The sequence below is a fragment of the Sus scrofa genome, chromosome 17 (genome assembly GCF_054392235.1).
Source record: "Sus scrofa isolate SSC_HxYL_T2T_F1_AM1 chromosome 17, Sscrofa_HxYL_maternal_Yorkshire_Landrace_v2.0, whole genome shotgun sequence".
Classification (NCBI taxonomy): domain Eukaryota; kingdom Metazoa; phylum Chordata; class Mammalia; order Artiodactyla; family Suidae; genus Sus; species Sus scrofa.
Genome location: NC_139399.1, coordinates 46,194,772 through 46,213,529, shown reverse-complemented (window position 1 = coordinate 46,213,529; position 18,758 = coordinate 46,194,772). Strand labels below are relative to the sequence as shown.

Genomic DNA, 18,758 nt, shown 5'->3' with positions numbered 1-18,758 from the left:
CATAGAACTATGTACAATATCCTGTAATAAACCATAATGGAGAAGAATATGGAAGAGAATATACATATAACTGAATCACTTTACTGCACACCAGAAACTAATACAACACTATAAATCAACTGCACTTCAATAAAAAATTAAAAAAGTTTTTGAGGTATGCTATCGCAGAGGTTAGGGTAAAATGAGTCCTAGTCCATCAGGTGAAATGTAGATATCATGGTAGACAAAGGTTTCACAATTAGAGGTCACTGAAGATCTTAGAACAGTTTATAGAGAAGTCAGGTTGCAGTGGGTTAAAGAGTAAGTGGGAGATAAGGAAGTAGAACAAAGGGTACAGGCTACTTTCCCAGAAGTTTTGCAAAGTAGAGGAAATAATAACGCCATAGACATAAGTAAGGAATTTATATTTTAATAACATTGTAATTTTAATAATATTATTAATGATTGATGAACAGCTCCTTGCTCCCATGTTACTTGGATTTTACCCTTCGATCATTTCTCTGGTTAATTCTACCTTTATTGTACCAGTGTCCCGACCTAAGTCTGACATACCTGGAGTCGCTGAATATTGGTTACTTGGGTTGTGGAAGACTTGTTTTATTTGGCTAGGTCTTTTGAAGGCCTCAGGTGTTTCTGTCTTTGGTAGATGGGCCATGGACCACCCCCATTGCCCCAACTCCATCCTCTATTTTCCACGAATATGGAGATGCATTCACTTCTCAGACTAATTCAGCAAAGCATGTAAGTTCTTAGGTTCTTAGCAAACCAAGTACCCTGTTTACCTAGGCTCCTCTTCTCCCCTCCCTCAAATTCTTGGTGGGCACATCTTGGAGAAGAAATGAACTGCCACCCCAAGTCTTCTAGAATATAATGTCCTAGATGGGGAAATTGCTGTGGTTTGGCAGTGAGCTGAGATCTTCCCTTGCCAGACCCCCGTCCGTGTAGCTCTTTTCCAGAGGGAGCCAGTGAGTAATTAACATCGCCGCCGTCCACCTACATACAGGAAGATGCATAGAGCCACTCCTGCGATGATGAAACAGCCCACCAGGATGCCCAGGACCAGTGGCGTGTAGGAGCGGCCTGTTTGGCTTCCTGCAGAACATAACAGAAAGTTAGCTTGAAGGACACATACCCAAGGAGTCCTTGGTTTGAGTCAAATCCTGAGGGATTTCTTCCCCAAAGGATGGGAGCTGGTTCACACAAGTTTGGTGTGTGTACTCTGTCCCAAACTGCCATCCCGGGACCTCCTCTTGCTCAGGGTATCCATCTTTCAGGTCCATCCATTTGCCTGGAACCCACTCAACACACAGGCCTGTCCCAGATCCCATCATACCTTTCAAGTTATGCGTGGTGATGTGTTTCTGCACGTACTGCACACAGGTGTCCTGCAGAAATTCCCGCAGTTCGTACCGAGTACGATTGTACTTGTTGAGCTGCTCCACGGTGTAGGTGACCACTCTGGAGGCCGCCTGAGGCCTTGCCATCCATGAGGCCGTCTCTGGCTGGAAACTCATGAAGGAGCTCCCATTCACAGCCACTTCGAAGAAGACTCGGGCTCTGGACCCCTCAGGAGGCAGCTCGCAGCCCAGCAAGCAGCGAACGATGAGAGGAACTGTTGGTGGTGGATTCAGAATCAGAGGACTGTGTGGAAAGGGTGCCTGATGTGGGGGCATATCCCTCGCCCCGGGAGGGGGGGAGTGAAATTTCAGAGGACCAGGGTGGATAGGGGACAGGGCTTCCCAATAGGGGCTACCTCGAGGTCATGCCAGCAGGAAGAGGGACAAACACTCCTCTCCAGCCTCAAGCTCCCACCCAGCAATCATCACAGCAAAAAGCCCACGCTCATCCAGGACACCAGTCTACTGGAGCCAGGTCTCCTCCAAAGGCCTGCTGCCCTGCCCACCTCAGGAGCTGCCCATAGGCCACGCCTCCCACCTCCAGGGACCCGCCCCCACCAGCCCCGCCCCTGCACATGCCACTCACAGGCCACGCCCCGCTCTTGGTGCACCACCTGCACCAGACCCTGGAACTCCTTCAGGTAAGCCTCCAGGCTGTTCTTTGTGAGTTCCCAGCTCTCCGGCTCTTGCAAGGGCTGCAGCTGTTGGATCGTGACATTGTGGCCTGGACCTTCCAGCACGTGGGTCAGAATACCCCCCAGCGTCGCGTTGCCCTGGTACCACACTTGAGAGGGGCTGCGGAAGTAGGAGACCTGGAGCATGCGGAGGTCCCGCGGGCCTGTGGGCAGGAGTCAGCGCGTTGGGCGCAGAAGGGCGTGGGAGGAGTCCGCGTGTAACCCGAGATAATAACCGCCCACCTTCTTAGCGCTTCATGACAAACTGCCCTCCCACTCTTCCTCCCATTTGACAATCTCTAACCGTGCCAGGAGGGCAAGAAGCGGGTCATTATCTTTGTTTTACAGTTGAGGAAAATGAGGCCAGAAATGCAGAAGCCACCTGCCCCAGGGAAACCCAGACAGTCGGTGGAAGGGCCACTCTGATCTCCTTTCTTTCTCATCCCTTCTTCCCTCCATTTCTGGCTGGTTAACAAATCCTGGGAGTTCTCATCGTGGCTCAGTGGAAATGAATCTGACTAGCATCCATGAGGAGGCAGGTTTGATCCCCAGGTTCCCTCAGTGGGTCTGCAGACACCAGCATGGATCCTGTGTTGTTGTGGCTGTGGCATAGGCCAGCAGCTGCTGCTCCAGTTCTACCCCTAGGGTGAGAACCTCCATATGCTGCAGATGGGGCCCTAAAAAGGCAAGACAAAAAAAAAAAAAGTCCTGACCTGCATTGAAGTCCCAGTTCCATCTCCTATTCTTCTTTTCTTTTTTCTTTTTTTTTTTTGTCTTTTATCTTTTTAGGCCTGCATGTGGGCATGTGGAGGTTCCCAGGCTAGAGTTCGAATTGGAGCTGCAGGTGCCTGCTTCCACCACAGCCACAGCAACATGGGATCCAATCCACATCTGAGACCTACACCACAGCTCACGGCAATGCCAGATCCTTAACCCACTGAGCAAGGCCAGGGATTGAACCCACATCCTCATGAATACTAGTCGGGTTGGTTAACCACTGAGCCACACAGGAACTCCCCATCACCTCTTCTGTCTCTTCTGCCACTGTCCTACTTCAGGCCTCATTGGTTCTCATCTGGACTGGAGCAGTATGTTCCTTCCTCATTTCCCTCCACCCATCGTTTAGTTTCATATCTTCTCCTCTAACCTCCGCCTGGCCCAGAAATAGGATTATGCCTTTCTTCTGCTTAATATCCTTCAGGGACATACTCTCCTATCTAATAATAATAATAGCTGTGAAGTACTTATTACGACTTGGGCACTGACTTTACCTGTATTATTATCTTATTTTTGCCTTCCTCCTATTAACTTGATGTAGCAGCTACCATTATTAACCCCAGTCCATACAGAAAAGTGGACTAGCAGAGCCAAGGTTAGAATGCGAGCAGTCTGATTCCAGCACGCTTAACCACTCAGCTCTACTGCCTCCCTATTGGATGTCTGTCCATAGAATCAAGTCCAAAGCCTTTAGCCCGGCATTCAAGGCTGCTGGATACTGGGCCCCACCTGCCTTTTTTGGGTCTCTTCCCTGCGCTTAGTACTTGGAGTCCATCACACTCACTGCCTTTTGGCTGACGTGTGACTAGCACAGCAGGGTTGCTCTTCCTCCTGGCAAATGTCTATTCATGTTTTAAGACCCAGCTCTGTTGCCCTCTCCTAGGAGAAGTTTTCCTAGTGCTTCTCCGCTTTACCCTCCCAGACACCCAGTCTGTTTCAGTGATCCCAGATTCTGTCTCCAAACACACAGGCTACACTGGCTTCCTCTAGGCTATGGAATCATGTCTGGTTAGCTCTGCCTCCTACACCCACTAAGGGCCTGGCACAGAGTTGGTGCCCAGAGAATGTTTGAGGATTTATAATCTGGGATTATAAATCTGTGTGTCTCACGGTGTGTGTGGGGGGTGTCCTGTCCATATTTGCATCTGAGAAGTTGCGCTCTGTGTCTGCAGATGTGAATAAGTATATCTATCTGGGTAACACCAGACAAGGGTTTTAACTGCTCTGGGCCCCAGTCTCCTCCTCTGTAAAATGGTGATAATATTCCCACTTTGTAAAGATTTTGTGGGAGTTAAATTAGTCAATACATGTATTAACTGTAGTGGGCACTCATTGAATACCAGTTATTTGCTCCCTCTCGAGGGGGAGACTAAAGCTACAGAGATTGTGGGAGAGGAGGAGGCCCCTGTGCAGTTACAGTGCATGACAATAACTCCCCTTCTCTGCTTAAATGGACCCACTTCGGGCTGCCCTGTCCCCCATGAGTTCTCCCATTGACTGCTGTTTGTATTTCTCCCCAGTTTCCCTTCACCAGCTGCCCTACCTTTTCTCCTCTCCTTCTGCCTTACGTGTCTCAGCCCCAGTTTCCCCAGGTCTCCCATTTCTTCCTCTCTTCTCTAAGTCTCTTGCCATCTTCTCTAAACTTACCTCCATCCAGCATTACCCTCAGATCTCTCTCCAGACTTCAGCCCATCTCCCGTCTCTCCCCACGGCTAATTCCCTCACCCTTTCTACCAGCCCCTCTCCCATTTTTTCAGTCTTGTTTTCCCCCAACCTCCTCCATTTTCCCCTTCCCAGGAACCCAACTATACGTCCTCACCTTGACTTTGGGACACAAATCAGTCCCCAGGCCCCTGCCTGCCCTTTAGAGAGGCCTCAGACACAGACCCTGTGGGACGAGCTCTCTTTTGGTCTTGCCCATGGACCCAGACAGGCTGAGGGTCTCCAGAACCATCCTGGGGCAAGAGATGTGCCCCTGACTCACCATCTGAGACTTTCTGGCTACAGAGGGCCCAGCCGGGCAGGAACAGCAGAGGCAGCAGTGGCAGCAATGTTGTCAACATCCTGTAGCTGAAGTTCTCCACCACACCTGGGCTCCTGGCTCTGGCCGGCGGTGGGGCCGGGTGGGGGGGGCTCTGGCTGGCGGCTGACTGCAGCCTAGAGGGAAAAGAAATGAGGAGTGTCTGGGAGGGGAGGAGGCTGGACGGAGGAGGCTGGAAGGTGGCCAGGGCATGGGAGGAGAAAGAGGGCGACGGGCTTATAAAGTGTTATTCCTACCCTGTCTCATTTCCTACTAGGGGGCCGGCCTCCCTCCTGCCCTCCCTCTGCCCCGCCCTGCATCACGCTCTCCAGCCCAGACCTGCTTTTTCCCTTTTCCCTGGGCTGCTTCCGAGGAACAGGGAGCGGAAAAGGGGGAGAAAGGCCTGAGTAAAGTCCTGCCCTCTCTGAGTCAGGGGGTGGGGCATCTGCACTCAAAGCGGATTCTAGGATGTTGAGAACAGCAGGTTCCTGATGGGGAAACTGAGACTCAGAGCAATGCAAAGAATTGCCCAAAGTTTATGCTTCGTGGCGGTGACAGATCTGGGGTCAGAATTCAGTTTTCCAGCATGCTGCCTATATTTTATCAGAATTTTAAGTAAACAGTGATTATACAATCTAGGATCTTGCTCTCAGAAATAATCACACAATGAGTATAAAGCAGCTTCATGCAGCATTGTTTGTAACAGGAGAGAATTATGAATACTCTAATTCTCAGTAGAGGATTGGTTACTTAAAACAATATTTTTCAAACTGAGGTCACAATCTATTAGTGGGCAATGAAAATAATTAAGCCAGTCATACTTAGCAGGGCTTTTTCTTTGAATGAAATAGACAATATAAAAATTTTTGGTGTAGGAGTTCCTGTCGTGGCGCAGTGGAAATGAATCCAACTAGGAACCATAAGGTTGTGGGTTCGATCCCTGGCCTCGCTCAGTGGGTTAAGGATCCAGAGCTGCCACAAGCTATGGTGTAGGTCACAGTTGCAGCTCAAATCTGGCGTTGCTGTGGCTGTGGCATAGGTTGGCAGCTACAGCTCTGATTAGACCCCTAGCCTGGGAACCTCCATATGCAGCGGGTGTGGCCCTAAAAAGACAAAAGACCAAAAAAATAAATAAATAAATAAATAAATAAAAATTCAGCATATCACCGTGTAAGGGTAAGAGTTATTTTGTGAAACATTTGTTCAGTTGTGTGGGTGTGTTTTGCTTTTGTGCATGTATGTTTCTATGATGGATAAGAGATAGCAGTGTAAAATGTATTTCTTTTTTGGGGGGGCTGCACCTGTGGCATATGGAGGTTCTAGGCACAGTAGCAAATAAGATGGACAGCTTCCACCCTCATGGAGCATACATTCTGATGAGATATTCAGACAATAAACTTGCAGATGAATAAATATAATTTTAGGTTGTGCTAATATGATGAAAACAGAGTGGGCATTGGGCAGGGAGGGTTTTTTTTTTAACAATTATGTATTATTTCAGAGTATAGAGTATCATAGTTGGAGAGAGTGACTTTAGTAAATAATATCAAAATAATAAGTATCGGCTAATGGATAACTGAGATAGTTAAATGATATGCATAAACCTCTAAGAGTAAAATACAGAATACTGTGAACAGTTTAGAAACATTCATGTGTCAACTACACACATGAAAAACATATTGTCATTATGAGAGTAAATGAATCTGGAAGGATGTACATCAAATATAGTAGTGATTTGTCTACAGGGAGGAGCCTGAGATTAAGAGTGTGTGTGTGTGTGTGTGTGTGTGTGAGGGGTGGAAATTTTGTGAAAAGCTTTCTCTATTTTGTGAAGAATTTTTATCATCTTTATTGTTTGAAAATTTTGCATTTAGAATGTGATCATCTATCTATTGTTGAATTAAAAATTAAAATTTAGGTAACAAATCCGACTAGGAATGATGAGGTTGTGGGTTCGATCCCTGCCCTTGCTCAGTGGGTTAACGATCCGGCGTTGCCGTGAGCTGTGGTGTAGGTTGCAGACGCTGCTCGGATCCTGCGTTGCTGTGGCTCTGGTGTAGGCTGGCAGCTAAAGCTCCGATTAGACCCCTAGCCTGGGAACCTCCATATGCCTCGAAAGCGGCCCATGAAATAGCAAAAAGACAAAAAAATAAAATAAAATAAAATAAAATTTAGGTAACAAATTGTGATAGAAGAAGGTGGCAGATCATTATGAACTGATGTGTTAACATGAGACACTGATAAATGAAAAAAGGAAGTATGGAAGGATACATACAGTACAACTCCATCTGTTTTTAGTTTCAACTTTTTACTTCTTTCCAAGTAATCCATTTATAATTCCATTCTTATATTTAAAAAAGCTACATATGTGTATCTATGAATTTGTATATGCATTGCAAAAATTCCTTCCAGGAATTACCTTCTACCATTAATAGAGATTACCTCTGCAGAACAGAATTAAATAAAGGGCTGAAGGCGGGATTTTAACCTTTTTTTTTTTTTGCTTTTTAGGGCCACACCCACAGCATATGGAGGTTCCCAGGCTAGGGGTCCAATTGGAGCTACAGTTGCCAGCGTACACCACAGCTACAGCCACATCAGATCCGAGCCATGTCTGCGACCTACACCACAGCTCAAGGCAACACCGGATCCTTAACCCACTGAGTGAGGCCAGGGATGGAACCTACAACCTCATGTTTCCTAGTCGGATTCATTTCCACTGCACCACAATGGGAACGCCTTAACTTTTTTTTGTGTGTGTATGTGTGTTTTTAGGGCCACACCCACAGCATATGGAGGTTCCCAGGCTAGGGGTCTAATCGGAGGTGTTGCCGCCAACCTATGTCAGAGCCACAGCAATGTCAGATCCGAGCCACGTCTTTGACCTATACCATAGCTCAAGGCAATGCCGGATCCCTAACCCACTGAGCAAGGCCACGGATTTAACCCGCAACCTCATGGTTCCTAGTTGGATTCATTTCCTCTGCGCCACGAGGGGAGCTCCTTAACTTTTTAAAAATATGTATATTTCTTGGCAGGAGAGTCGATGTCATAGTAGAATTGGAGCAAACCCTGAGCACATACCAGGCTCTCATTCTCTGGGCTGAGTTCATCTAAAAGCATCTGTACTCACCTCTCAGTTGTTGCAATCCAGCATAGAAATAACAAAGTTTTTTTCCAGCTCATCAAAATGGTTTAGTCCAAAGGAGAATGAAGACCTTGTTTTCCTAGACTGGGGCTCAGGAAAAGTAGAAAGACTTAAATCTCTGCTAATTATATTTTCTTGCCTTTTTTTAAATTAAAGTATAGTTGATTTACAGTGTTGTGCCAATTTCTGCTATATAGCAAAGTGGCGTAGTCATACATATGTATACAATATTTTTCTTATATTATCTTCCATCATTGTCTATCCCAGGAGACCGGATATAGTTCCCTCTGCTGTGCAGTAGGACTTCATTGATTACCCATTCTAAATGTAATAGTTTGCATCTATTAACCCCAAACTCCCAGTCCATTCCACTCCCTCTCCCTTCCCCTTGGTGGCAACAAGTCTGTTCTCTATGTCTGTTGAGTCTGTTTCATAGCTAGATACATTTGTGCCATGTTTTAGATTCCACATGTAAGTGATATCATATGGTATTTGTCTTTCTCTTTCTGACTTACTTCATTTGGTGTTATAATCTCTAATTGCATGTATGTTGCTGCAAATGGCATTCTTTTCTTTTCTTTTAATGGCCGCACTGTGGCATATGGATGTTCCCAGGCTAGGGGTTGATTTGGAGCTGCAGCTGCTGGCGTGCACCACAGCCACAGCAATACCAGATCTGAGCCACATCTGCAACCTATGCTGCAGCTCACAGCAATGCTGGATCCTTCCCTCACTGAGTGAGGCCAGGGATCGAGCCTGCATCCTCACAGACACTATGTCAGGTTCTTAAACTGCTGAGCCACAGTGGGAACTCTTCATTCTTTTTATGGCTGAGTAGTATTCCATTGAATATATCTACCACATCTTCTTAATCCATTCATCTGGCAATGGACGTTTTGGTTATTTCCACGTCTTGGCTATTGTGAATAGTGTTGCAGTGAACATAATGGTGCATGTGTCTTTTTGAATTATAGATTTGTCTGGATATATGCCCAACAGTGAGATTGCTAGAAAATATGGTAGTTTTATGTTTAGTTTTCTAGGAAACTTCATACAGTTTTCCATAGTGGTTGTACCAATTTACATTCCCATGTCTTGCCTTTTATAAAAAGTCATTATGAAATAATCCATATTAGAAGAATTAATTCACGCTTGGAGAATTTTATTACAAATATAGAAGCCCCTGCCATTCAGCTTAAGAAATAAAATATTACCAATATAGTTGAAGCCCCCTCTTCAATTGAAGTACTCCTCCCCAGTTGCAGCTCTTACCCCTGTGCTCCATCACCAAAGTAACCACAAATTAGCATTTACTATTTTTTATGTCCTTACATTTCCGTATACTTATACAACATATGCATGTACCCCTAAGTAATATATAGTGGTAATTTGCGTAAGTGGAGCTTCATTTAAGTGGTATCGAAGTGCTCATATTCTTCTGCAACTTGCTTTTTTCACCTGACGTATTAATGATTCATCCATTTTGCCATGCGTAGGTCTATTAATTTCCACTGCTCTGTAATATGCAATGTTATGAATATACCACAATTTATCCATTTTTGGGGCCATTCTATGCTTCCCCCCCCCAGTTTTTTTGCTATTATAGAGAGTGCTGGTATGAATGTTCTTGTAAACATTTTCTTGTTCATACGTGGGAGAGTTTTTGTGGGTGCAAACCTGGGAGTGGAATTGCTGAGTCATAGGGTATATACGCATCTTCAGTTTTACTGGATGTTGCCAAACTGCTTTACAAAAAGTTTGGGCTCAGCAGTGCATAGGAATACCCTCTATCCATATCTTTGCCAACCATTGGCATTGTCAGATGGTTGGGTGTAAAGTGGCACTTTGCTTTGGTTTTGCTTTGCTTTATCTGATTCTTAGAGAGTTTGTGCATTTTTAAAAATTTTATTTATCTTGTTTTTAGGGCCACACCTGTGGCATATGGAAGTTCCTGGACTAGAGGTCGAATTGGAGCTGCAGCTGCCAGCCTACACCACAGACACAGTAACACAGGTCCAAACTGCATCTGTGACCTACGCTGCAGCTTACAGTAACACGCAATCCTTAACCCACTGAGTGAGGTGAGGGATCAAACCTGCATCCTCAGGGACACTATGTCGAGTACTTAACCTGCTGAGCCACAGTGAGTACTCCAGTTTGTGCATTTTTGCTTTGCCTTTTTGCTCCCTTGGGGGCTTGAAGGGGACTTTGGAATGGAGGGGATAAAACATATGATTGAACCAATTTGGAATTGAGGGCTGTGAGTCTTTGATCTAAGCAGGTAGAGGGCCTGGGTCGTGGATCCACACCAATATGCACAAAGCTACTACAGAGGGGTCTTTCCTACCAAGCTAAGACCTGTCATGGACAGAAAGGGCAACAGTATCAACTATCTCCCAAGCACCCTCCTCACATGCCAGGGCCCTGAAAATTAAATAGCAGAGACAACAATGATTATACTAGGTGACATGGATCATGGCTAGGAACAGTGTTAAGCTCTTTGCACACATAATCTCACTTTATTCATTTGTCAGCCCCACCAGGTGTGTTTCATTAACATCATTTTACTAATAAGAAACTGAGGCTTTAAAAGGGTAAGTGACTTACCTAAGGTCCTATAGCAAAGGCTATCACTTGAACCCACATGTCTTTGATGCCAAATTTATGAATTTAACCACCATATAGTATCTCAAAAATTGGGGAGGATCACTCTCCATCAATAAATTTTTGAACACATAACTTCCAACATGCTTGAATAATTACATTATATATAATTTTTTTTTAATCTTTTGTCTTTTGAGGGCTGCACCCATGGCACATGGAGGTTCCCAGGCTAGGGGTCAAACTGGAGCTGTAGCCGATGGCCTACACCACAGCCGCAGCAACTCTGGATCCTTAACCCACTGAGTAAGGCCAAGGGCTTGAACCTGCATCCTCATGGATACTAGTCGGGTTGGTTAACCACTGAGCCACGACGGGAACTCCTATATATAATTTAAAACATGTCAAACATTCGTACTAAGTGCCAAGCGTTTCTCACTTCCTCTGGGGCCAATAGCACCAGACTCATTGTCTCCGTGTCACAGATTGGACAACTAAAGCACAGAAAGGGTAATTAACTTGCGCATGGTCAGAGCTGAGACGTGCAGAGCAGAGATCTAAACTCAAAGAAGACAAGGGTATGGGATTGGGTAGAGAGAGAACAAAGAGAGCATTGCGGGGAGGGAAGTGGGGGCAGCTTTAGAGGAGTCCCATTTCCTTTCTATATCCAGGATTGGGGGTAGGGGAGAGAAAGAAATGTTGCAGTTGGAGCCGGAGCTTATGCTGCATCTGGCCTGGGTGGCCGAGGGGCAGAAAACCACAGTGCAGAGCGGGCACGGGGCCAGTGGCTGAGATTTGACTGAGGCCTAAAGAATGAGGGTCCCGTTGAGCAAAGGGAAGTGAAGGAAGCAAGTGGTAGCGTTTCGCTCAGCAGAGACGCATGCTGGGAGAAGATAAGGGAGACAGGAAGCTGAGTGGGGGCCAGCGCCGGTGCAGCCCCAGTGGGCGAGGAGAGGCCTGCCAGGGCCGCAGGAGCTGGGCTGAGCCAGGGCCTGGCAGAGTGCCCAGCTGGACTTCAGAGGACCAGCCCTCTCCCTCCCTCTGAGCTACCGAGGATAGGCAGTTAAACCAACCAGGCCCAATTCAGATAACAATGGAATGTGGTCCCTTCAGTGATCACCTCCCTCGTAGGATGTGGAAAAATAATGATGACGTATATTAAGAGCTTACGATGTGTTGGGCACCGTATTCTGTATGAGGCCAGCAGAGTACTTGTGCTTCATTCTTACTAGTGCCCTACAAAAAGTATGAAGACACAGCTATTACTCCCATTTTACAGATGAGGACACAGAGGCACAGAACAGTGAATTGACCTGCTTGAAGACACCCAACTAGTAAGACAGAGCTGGGACCCAAACCCAGGTGAGTTGTATCTCAAACATGCTTTCTTAACTATTTGGCCATCCTAAGAGGGCAAATGAGTCAGAAAGTGACAGAACACCGTAGTATTCAGTAGGTGGGAGAGATAAGAAAGGAACTTGGCTTTGAGGGCAGCAAACAACTGATTCTGCAGCAGGAAGAATAGAGGGGAGACATCAAGTAGGATTTCCTGAAGGAGAGGCAATGGAATTGATAGGAATCTTACTCAGGGTTTCCCCTGTGCACACTCACATACCCCAACTTAGGAAACATGAAAGGTCCTTGAAAGCAGAATGATTCCAGCTCCTGCCTGCCCAGCAAGTGGTGGTACCCTGCTATTTCCAGCTTGGCTCTTGTCCATCTTTCCAGCCTTGTGATTCCAGTCTTAGCCAAATCTGCTCCTCTTTGTTTCCTGAACACGGAGCACACAAATGTTCTTTATCTTGTCTTTAGATAAACAGACACTCCTAATTGTTAAGATGGTCAACTTTTTCACCTTTTCCATTAGTTCATGCTTCTTGTGCCTTGTTTGAAAAATCTTTCCGTACCCTGGGGTCATGAAGATATTCTATTCATTTTCTAAAGCTTTATGGTTTTGTCTTCATCTCTAGGTGTAGGGTGTGAAGTAGAGGTCAAGATTAGTTTCCTTTATATGGCTATCCAATTGTCCCAGCACCACTTGTTGAAAATCTGCACTTCCTTGCTGATTTGCAGTGACATCTCTGCTTTATAGTAAATGTTTCTTTTGTTTCAATGGCCTATTCTTCTCTCCCTGCACCAATACCACATTATCTCAATTAGTATGGATTTATAATAATATTCCTATCATGCAGATCAAGTCTTTCTACCTTGTTCTTCAAGAGTCTCTTGGCTATTTTTGAATATTGAACTTCTGTACATAAATTTTAGAATCATTTTTTCAAGTTGATGGGATTATAGTTTGTATTACCTTTAGCGTGTTAATGGCTTTGGGGAAAATTGACATCTTCACAACATTGAATCATCCAATGCAATGCATGATAGAGTCTCTCTCTCGCTCTCTCTTTTTTTTTTTTTTTTTTTTTTTTTGTCTTTTTGCCATTTCTTGGGCCACTTCCCTCAGCATATGGAGGTTCCCAGGCTAGGGGTCGAATCGGAGCTGTAGCTGCCAGCCTACGCCAGAGCCACAGCAACGCGGGATCCAAGCTGCGTCTGCAACCTACACCACAGCTCACGGCAACACTGGGTCCTTAACCCACTGAGCAAGGGCAGGGATCGAACCTGCAACCTCATGGTTCCTAGTCGGATTTGCTAACCACTAAGCCACAACGGGAACTCCTAGATAGTTTTTCTCAACACTGGTTAAGTTTAGTTTAATAGATACTGTTACTATTTAAGACTCTCAATAAATATTTGCAAAAGTATTTTCATTCTACTAGGCTTTTTTCTATCTCTCCAGCATCAGAGTTTGGGGCCTACAGATCTGGTAGACTGTGGGGGGAACCCTACAGGACCCTATGCTCTTCCTTCCCTCAGTCTGGGGTGGGGTCGGGCTAATCATGTATGATTAAATAGGCCGAGGAAGCAAATGCTTGTGCATCAGCAAAGCAGGCACATACCCCTCCCCCATAAGAATTTTTTTGTGTGTGGGGGAAGAAACTGGGTATTTCCAAAAAGGCAATGAAATAGATTCCATGGAAAAAAATCAGGAACCACTATCCATTTATTTTTTTTCCATTTTTAATTTAGAAAATTGTGGTAAAGTACATATAACATAAAATGTACCATCTTAACCATTTTAAGTATACAGGTCAATGGCATTAAATACTGTCACCATGTTGGACAACCATCGCCACCATCCATCTCCAGACCTCTTTTCATCTTACAAAACTGAAACACTATCTATTAAACGATAACACATTGTCCTTTTTCCCAGCTCCCGGCAACCATCCTTTGAATTTCTGTCTCTATGAATTTGACTACTCTAGGTACCTCCTATTAATGGTATCATACAATATTTTCTTAATGTTTTCTTGTGACTGGTTTATTTCACTTAGCACAATGTCCTCAAGCTTAATCCAAGTTACAAAATGTGTTAGAATTTCTTTCCTTTTTAAGGCTGAATAATATCCCATTGTATTTGTGTGTGTGTGTGTGTGTGTGTGTGTGTGTCTTTTTAGGATTACACCTGTGGCATGTGGAGGTTCCCCTGGGATCCAAGCTGCATCTGCGACCTACACCAAAGCTCACATCAACCCACGATCCTTAACCCACTGAGCAAGGCCAGTGATCGAACCTGCGTCCTCATGGATACTAGTCAGATTTGTTTCTGCTGAGCCCTGATGGGAACTCCTCATTGTATTTTTTAATCACATTTTGTTTATCTAGTCATCCATTGATGGACGCTTGCATTGTTTCCATCTTTTGGCTGTTGCCTCCCTTCATTTTATAGTATAAGTTTTTTTTTTTTTTTTTTTTTTTTTTCTTTTTTGGGCCACACCTGTGGCATATGGAGGTTCCCAGGCTAGGGGCCAAATTGGAGCTGCAGCTGCAGGCCTATGCCACAGCCACAGCAATGCAGGATCTGAGCTGCACCTGCAACCTACACTGCAGCTTGTGGCATACGCTGGATCCCTAACCCACTGAGCGGGGCCAGGGTATTGAACCCATATCCTCATGGACTCTGTCGGTTTCTTGACCCACTGAGGAACTCTCTAAGATTATTTTTGTTTTGAATTACGCATGAGGGATGACACCGCTTTCAGGAATTAAGACAGCAAAGATTGTAATCTCGCCCTGGGCCTGACCAGACTATGAGACCATCTGTGGTCACTTCTTGATTCTGTGGTTACTTTTGCCTAAACACAACCAGAATGACTAGGTTTCTCTAGGCAGATTTAGCCACAGGTCCTAGTTTACGTGGAACATGAGCATTAAAAACGTGTACTGGTGCTTTGACGTACTCTAAATTTTGGACATGCTGGGAACGGGAAATTCAAGCATTTCTACAAAGTAACAGATGGGAAATTTCCCAGGAATAAACTGGTTATTTCTTGGCAGTCTAAAAGTATGTAGTCTGAAAGCTCTGCTCTGGGAGTTGGGAGAATCCGCTTGAGCCACATGACCTCTAGATGCTAGAAAAGGAATTCCCAGATATTTCCCTGCTATAGCTAGTTAAGAGTAGTGGGTCAAAAGAGGACTGAAATACCTTGGCATCCAGCTTTGGGGAATTGAAACTTTGATTTTCCAGCAAAAACAAAGGGAATGTTGCATGTAGAATCACAGGAAACCAAGCATGAGGACACTGCAAAGTTAATTAGACCTTCTCTTTTTAATTCTGTATTTCCCTTTTATTTATACAATTCTCATTCATTTCATCGAAGCAGTACAGAATAGACTAGGTCCAAATCTTGGCTCTATCATTTATTCAGTGTGAGACATTGGTTGTTACTAAACCTCTTTGCAGTTTTTAAAACCAGGTTTTTTGGGGTCAGCAGTCCTTTCTATAGACCAGTCTGATGCAGAGACCCTTCTTAAGTGGGAAATATAATTTTTTTTTTGTCTTTTTGCCTTTTCTAGGGCTGCTCCCTCGGCATATGGAGGTTCTCAGGCTAGGGGTCTAACAGGAGCTATAGCCGCTGGCCTACACCAGAGCCACAGCAACGCGGGATTCAAGCCGAGTCTGCCACCTACCCCACAGCTCACGGCAACGCCAGATCCTTAATCTACTGAGCAAGGTCAAGGATCAGAACCCAAGACCTCAGTTCCTAGTCGGATTCGTTTCTGCTGCACCACAACGAGATCTCCTAGCATAATTTTTTTAATGTGGTACAACATGCATATTCAATACACCCAAACATCTTTAGTTTTCCTCTAAGACGACAAAAAGTAAACTTAGATTTGTTCAGCAATCAATAGTCCAGTATTTTATCCTAAAAATTATTTAGACATTTAATGGATTTTCATCATATTATTTAGTGAAACTCTAAAATTTCAAGATATCAAAAATCTGCAAAACTAATTTTCTAAAACATAATTATTCCTAAAGTGTTCACTCAAAACCTTTTATCCCATATCAAGTTAATTGTCTTGTTGAATGACCTTCAGTAAACCTAAATACAATAAAAGTACCAGATGTGATTATTCTAAAGACATGTCTGCATTAATTAACAAACTTAAACAGTAAGCTTAAACTAACCCTTATACCAGATATCAATTCAATATTGAATATTTCCCAGATCATGTGAACCTGAAATTCATTTAGCTTAGTTTCTCTTGTATTTAGAAACGTTTAATTTGCAATCGCTTACTTAAAAAAAAACAATTAAATAGAGCTCATCTACAAATTAATCTCAGCGATGTAATCCAAAGACAAAGACGTATTAGGACATACATATATCCAGACAGACAGAGATCTCATAGTTTTATCCTAAAATTTTTTTTTTTTTTTGTCTTTTTGCTATTTCTTTGGGCCACTTCTGCGGCATATGGAGGTTCCCAGGCTAGGGGTCTAATCGGAGCTGTAGCCACCAGCCTACGCCAGAGCCACAGCAACTCGGGATCCGAGCCGCGTCTGCAACCTACACCACAGCTCACGGCAACGCTGGATCGTTAACCCACTGAGCAAGGGCAGGGACCGAACCTGCAACCTCATGGTTCCTAGTCGGATTCGTTAACCACTGCGCCACGACAGGAACTCCTATCTTAAAATTTAATCTAGGGAATATTATGGCCAGGCCATCCTACAAAGAAAAATCATCTTTTTTTTTTTTTACATTACATTGGTTGTACCTGAAAATGGTCCAGTTCTGGAGGATGCATCTCAAAGGGCTGAATTTAGGAAATGAATTTGAGTTTCCCATAGCCGGCACACTTACATATATGACAAATGCAAACATACCCAGAAAGAACAAAATCTGATTCCTACAGGACAAAAGAGTCATGTCCAACAATTTTATAAGCAAAGATCTCTCTTCTTAACAAACAATATGGAAAAGGAAAAAATAGGGAGTCGTGACTCCACTGTCATGGCAATTCACCTGGCCAATGTAAAACCAAAAAGAACAGTTATAATAAGTTAAATTTACTTACTTGAGCTTTATTTATTTATTTTTTTGTCTTTATACGGCTGCACCTGGCATGTGGAGGGTTCCCCCGCTAGGGGTCGAATGAGCTGTAGCTGCCGGCCTACGCCACAGCCATAGCAACACTGGATCTGAGCCATGCCTGCAACTTACACCACAGCTCACAGCAATGCCAGATCCTTAACCCACTGAGCGAGGCCAGGGATCGAACCGGCCTCCTCATGGATACTCGTCGGGTTCGTTAACCAGTGCGCCATGATGGGAAATCCCTAAATTTACTTACTTAAGTTTTAAAAAGCCTCTTCCTATTTTTTTCTTTCTTTTCTTGAATTGAAGTTCTACTAATCAACCCAAGGCCAAAGTCTCAGGCAAAGTGGGCTGTGTTTGTACTTCAAGGACATGGTAAGAGTTAACCAAGTTTTCTCCTAGGCATATTTTTGTTCTCACAGGATCAGAATTCTGAAAAAAAGTTTTTTTTTTAATCAAGCCAACTTCTCCAACTGCACATATGACAAGAGCCAGTTTTGGAATTTGAAAAGAGTTTCATCACAGCTAATTTTCTCCAGAGCCTAAAGAATATTGTGACCACATGGGATTAAATCATTTTCCTTTCTTATTCATAGGTTTATAGCAATAGACCAGTTTTTTTTGTTTGTTTTTTTGTTTGTTTTTTTAATTCTTCCCAAGGGACTCTCAAGTGGCTCTCTAGAGAAAGCACTTCCCATTTTAGCTCAAGAATCAGTACTGGATACTTGTGCACATAAACAAAACGGCCAGGGCCAAACTAAAACCAAAAGTCTCGTCAGCTGTAAGTTATAAAAGACCAAGTGGCAGAGAGACCTTCTCTCTCTGCCCCAAATGGCAGAAAAACTGCCCCAAATGTGACTTCTGAGTTCCCTCTCGCCTTGGATCCTTGTCTAGAAGGCATGTCCTTGGAGCCAGGGCTCCCCAGATGGAGCTTCCCTCCATACTGTGAGTTCCCCAAATTGGAACCGAAGTTCCCCAAATGGAATTTCCCCCTTCAGGGAAAGTTCCTCAAATGGACAAGATCAAAAGGCCTTCGTGCGCACTCCAGGGGCAACTCACTGAAAGGTGGCTGGCAGGGCTGGGTCGAGACTCTCCAAATGCCCTCTTTCTGTCCTCCAAAGTTGATGTTTTCTCAGAGTGGAGGTCCGGGCCAGAGCAGACAAAAGGAAAGTTGTCTTCAGAGCAAAAGGGGCCTCAGCAGCTGCTACGGCAGCCTTTTGCCATTCTCCGTTTGGCTTTGGAGTTCCGCAGCCAAACCACAACAGTAGGCCAGGTGTGATTGAGGCACAGCCCTGTGGCAGGGGGTCCCTGGTGATCTGATTCCAGAGAAATTCCCTAGCCTTCTGCCTTCCCAGAGATGGTTGGCAGGAAGGGACACTCTAGGTGGCTTATTGAACCAAGGGGCCCTACAGGGCCATGTGCCCACAAGGGGATCCCAGACGAGCCACCAAAATTTGCTGCCAAAATATGGGCTGCTTCTGTACACCAATGCTGAATAGAAACTCAGACACAGTGTTGGAAGAAACAGAAAAAATAGCTTTAATTGCCAGGCAAAGAGGGGAACACAGCAGGATGGTGCCTCAAAGACTATGCCTCTGCTCAGAGGGGGTAGTGAGGAGTCTTACAGTGTTTGAGGATCCAGGTGTCATTAAGTTCATAGACATTTTCCTGATTGGTTGCTGATGAGGTAAT

At 44.6% G+C, this 18,758-nt stretch overlaps 2 protein-coding genes across 7 annotated transcripts in view; one reads left to right on the top strand and one right to left on the bottom strand.

Moving 5' to 3' along the window:
• Positions 1–18,758, top strand: part of MMP24OS (MMP24 opposite strand) — a 120,138-nt gene that overhangs the window by 99,685 nt on the left and 1,695 nt on the right. For all 3 annotated transcript variants that reach the window (XR_014832253.1, XR_014832251.1, XR_014832252.1), the window contains one exon: positions 11,897–11,979. The gene's annotated coding sequence lies outside the window, so the exon portion shown is untranslated. The remainder of the gene's footprint in view (positions 1–11,896; positions 11,980–18,758) is intronic.
• Positions 394–18,227, bottom strand: PROCR (protein C receptor). 4 transcript variants are annotated; one of them, XM_085002887.1, is made up of 6 exons: positions 18,126–18,227; positions 8,002–12,388; positions 4,833–5,005; positions 1,984–2,235; positions 1,334–1,612; positions 394–1,092 (listed from the first exon to the last, which is right to left on the bottom strand). In XM_085002887.1, exons 2-6 carry the CDS (start codon positions 8,052–8,054, stop codon positions 974–976), a joined length of 876 nt encoding a protein of 291 aa, XP_084859013.1. In that variant the 5' UTR covers positions 8,055–12,388; positions 18,126–18,227; the 3' UTR covers positions 394–973.

Bases quoted from the DNA above. Each gene is read 5' to 3' on its own strand.
- PROCR (XM_085002887.1), bottom strand. From the start codon at position 8,054: ATGAGCTGGAAAAAAACTTTGTTATTTCTATGCTGGATTGCAACAACT. The intron at 5,006-8,001 runs GTGAGTACAGAT...TTTTCCCTCTAG, and splicing joins TGGATTGCAACAACTGAGAG to GCTGCAGTCAGCCGCCAGCC. The intron at 1,613-1,983 runs GTGAGTGGCATG...CACCACCAACAG, and splicing joins CCAAGAGCGGGGCGTGGCCT to TTCCTCTCATCGTTCGCTGC.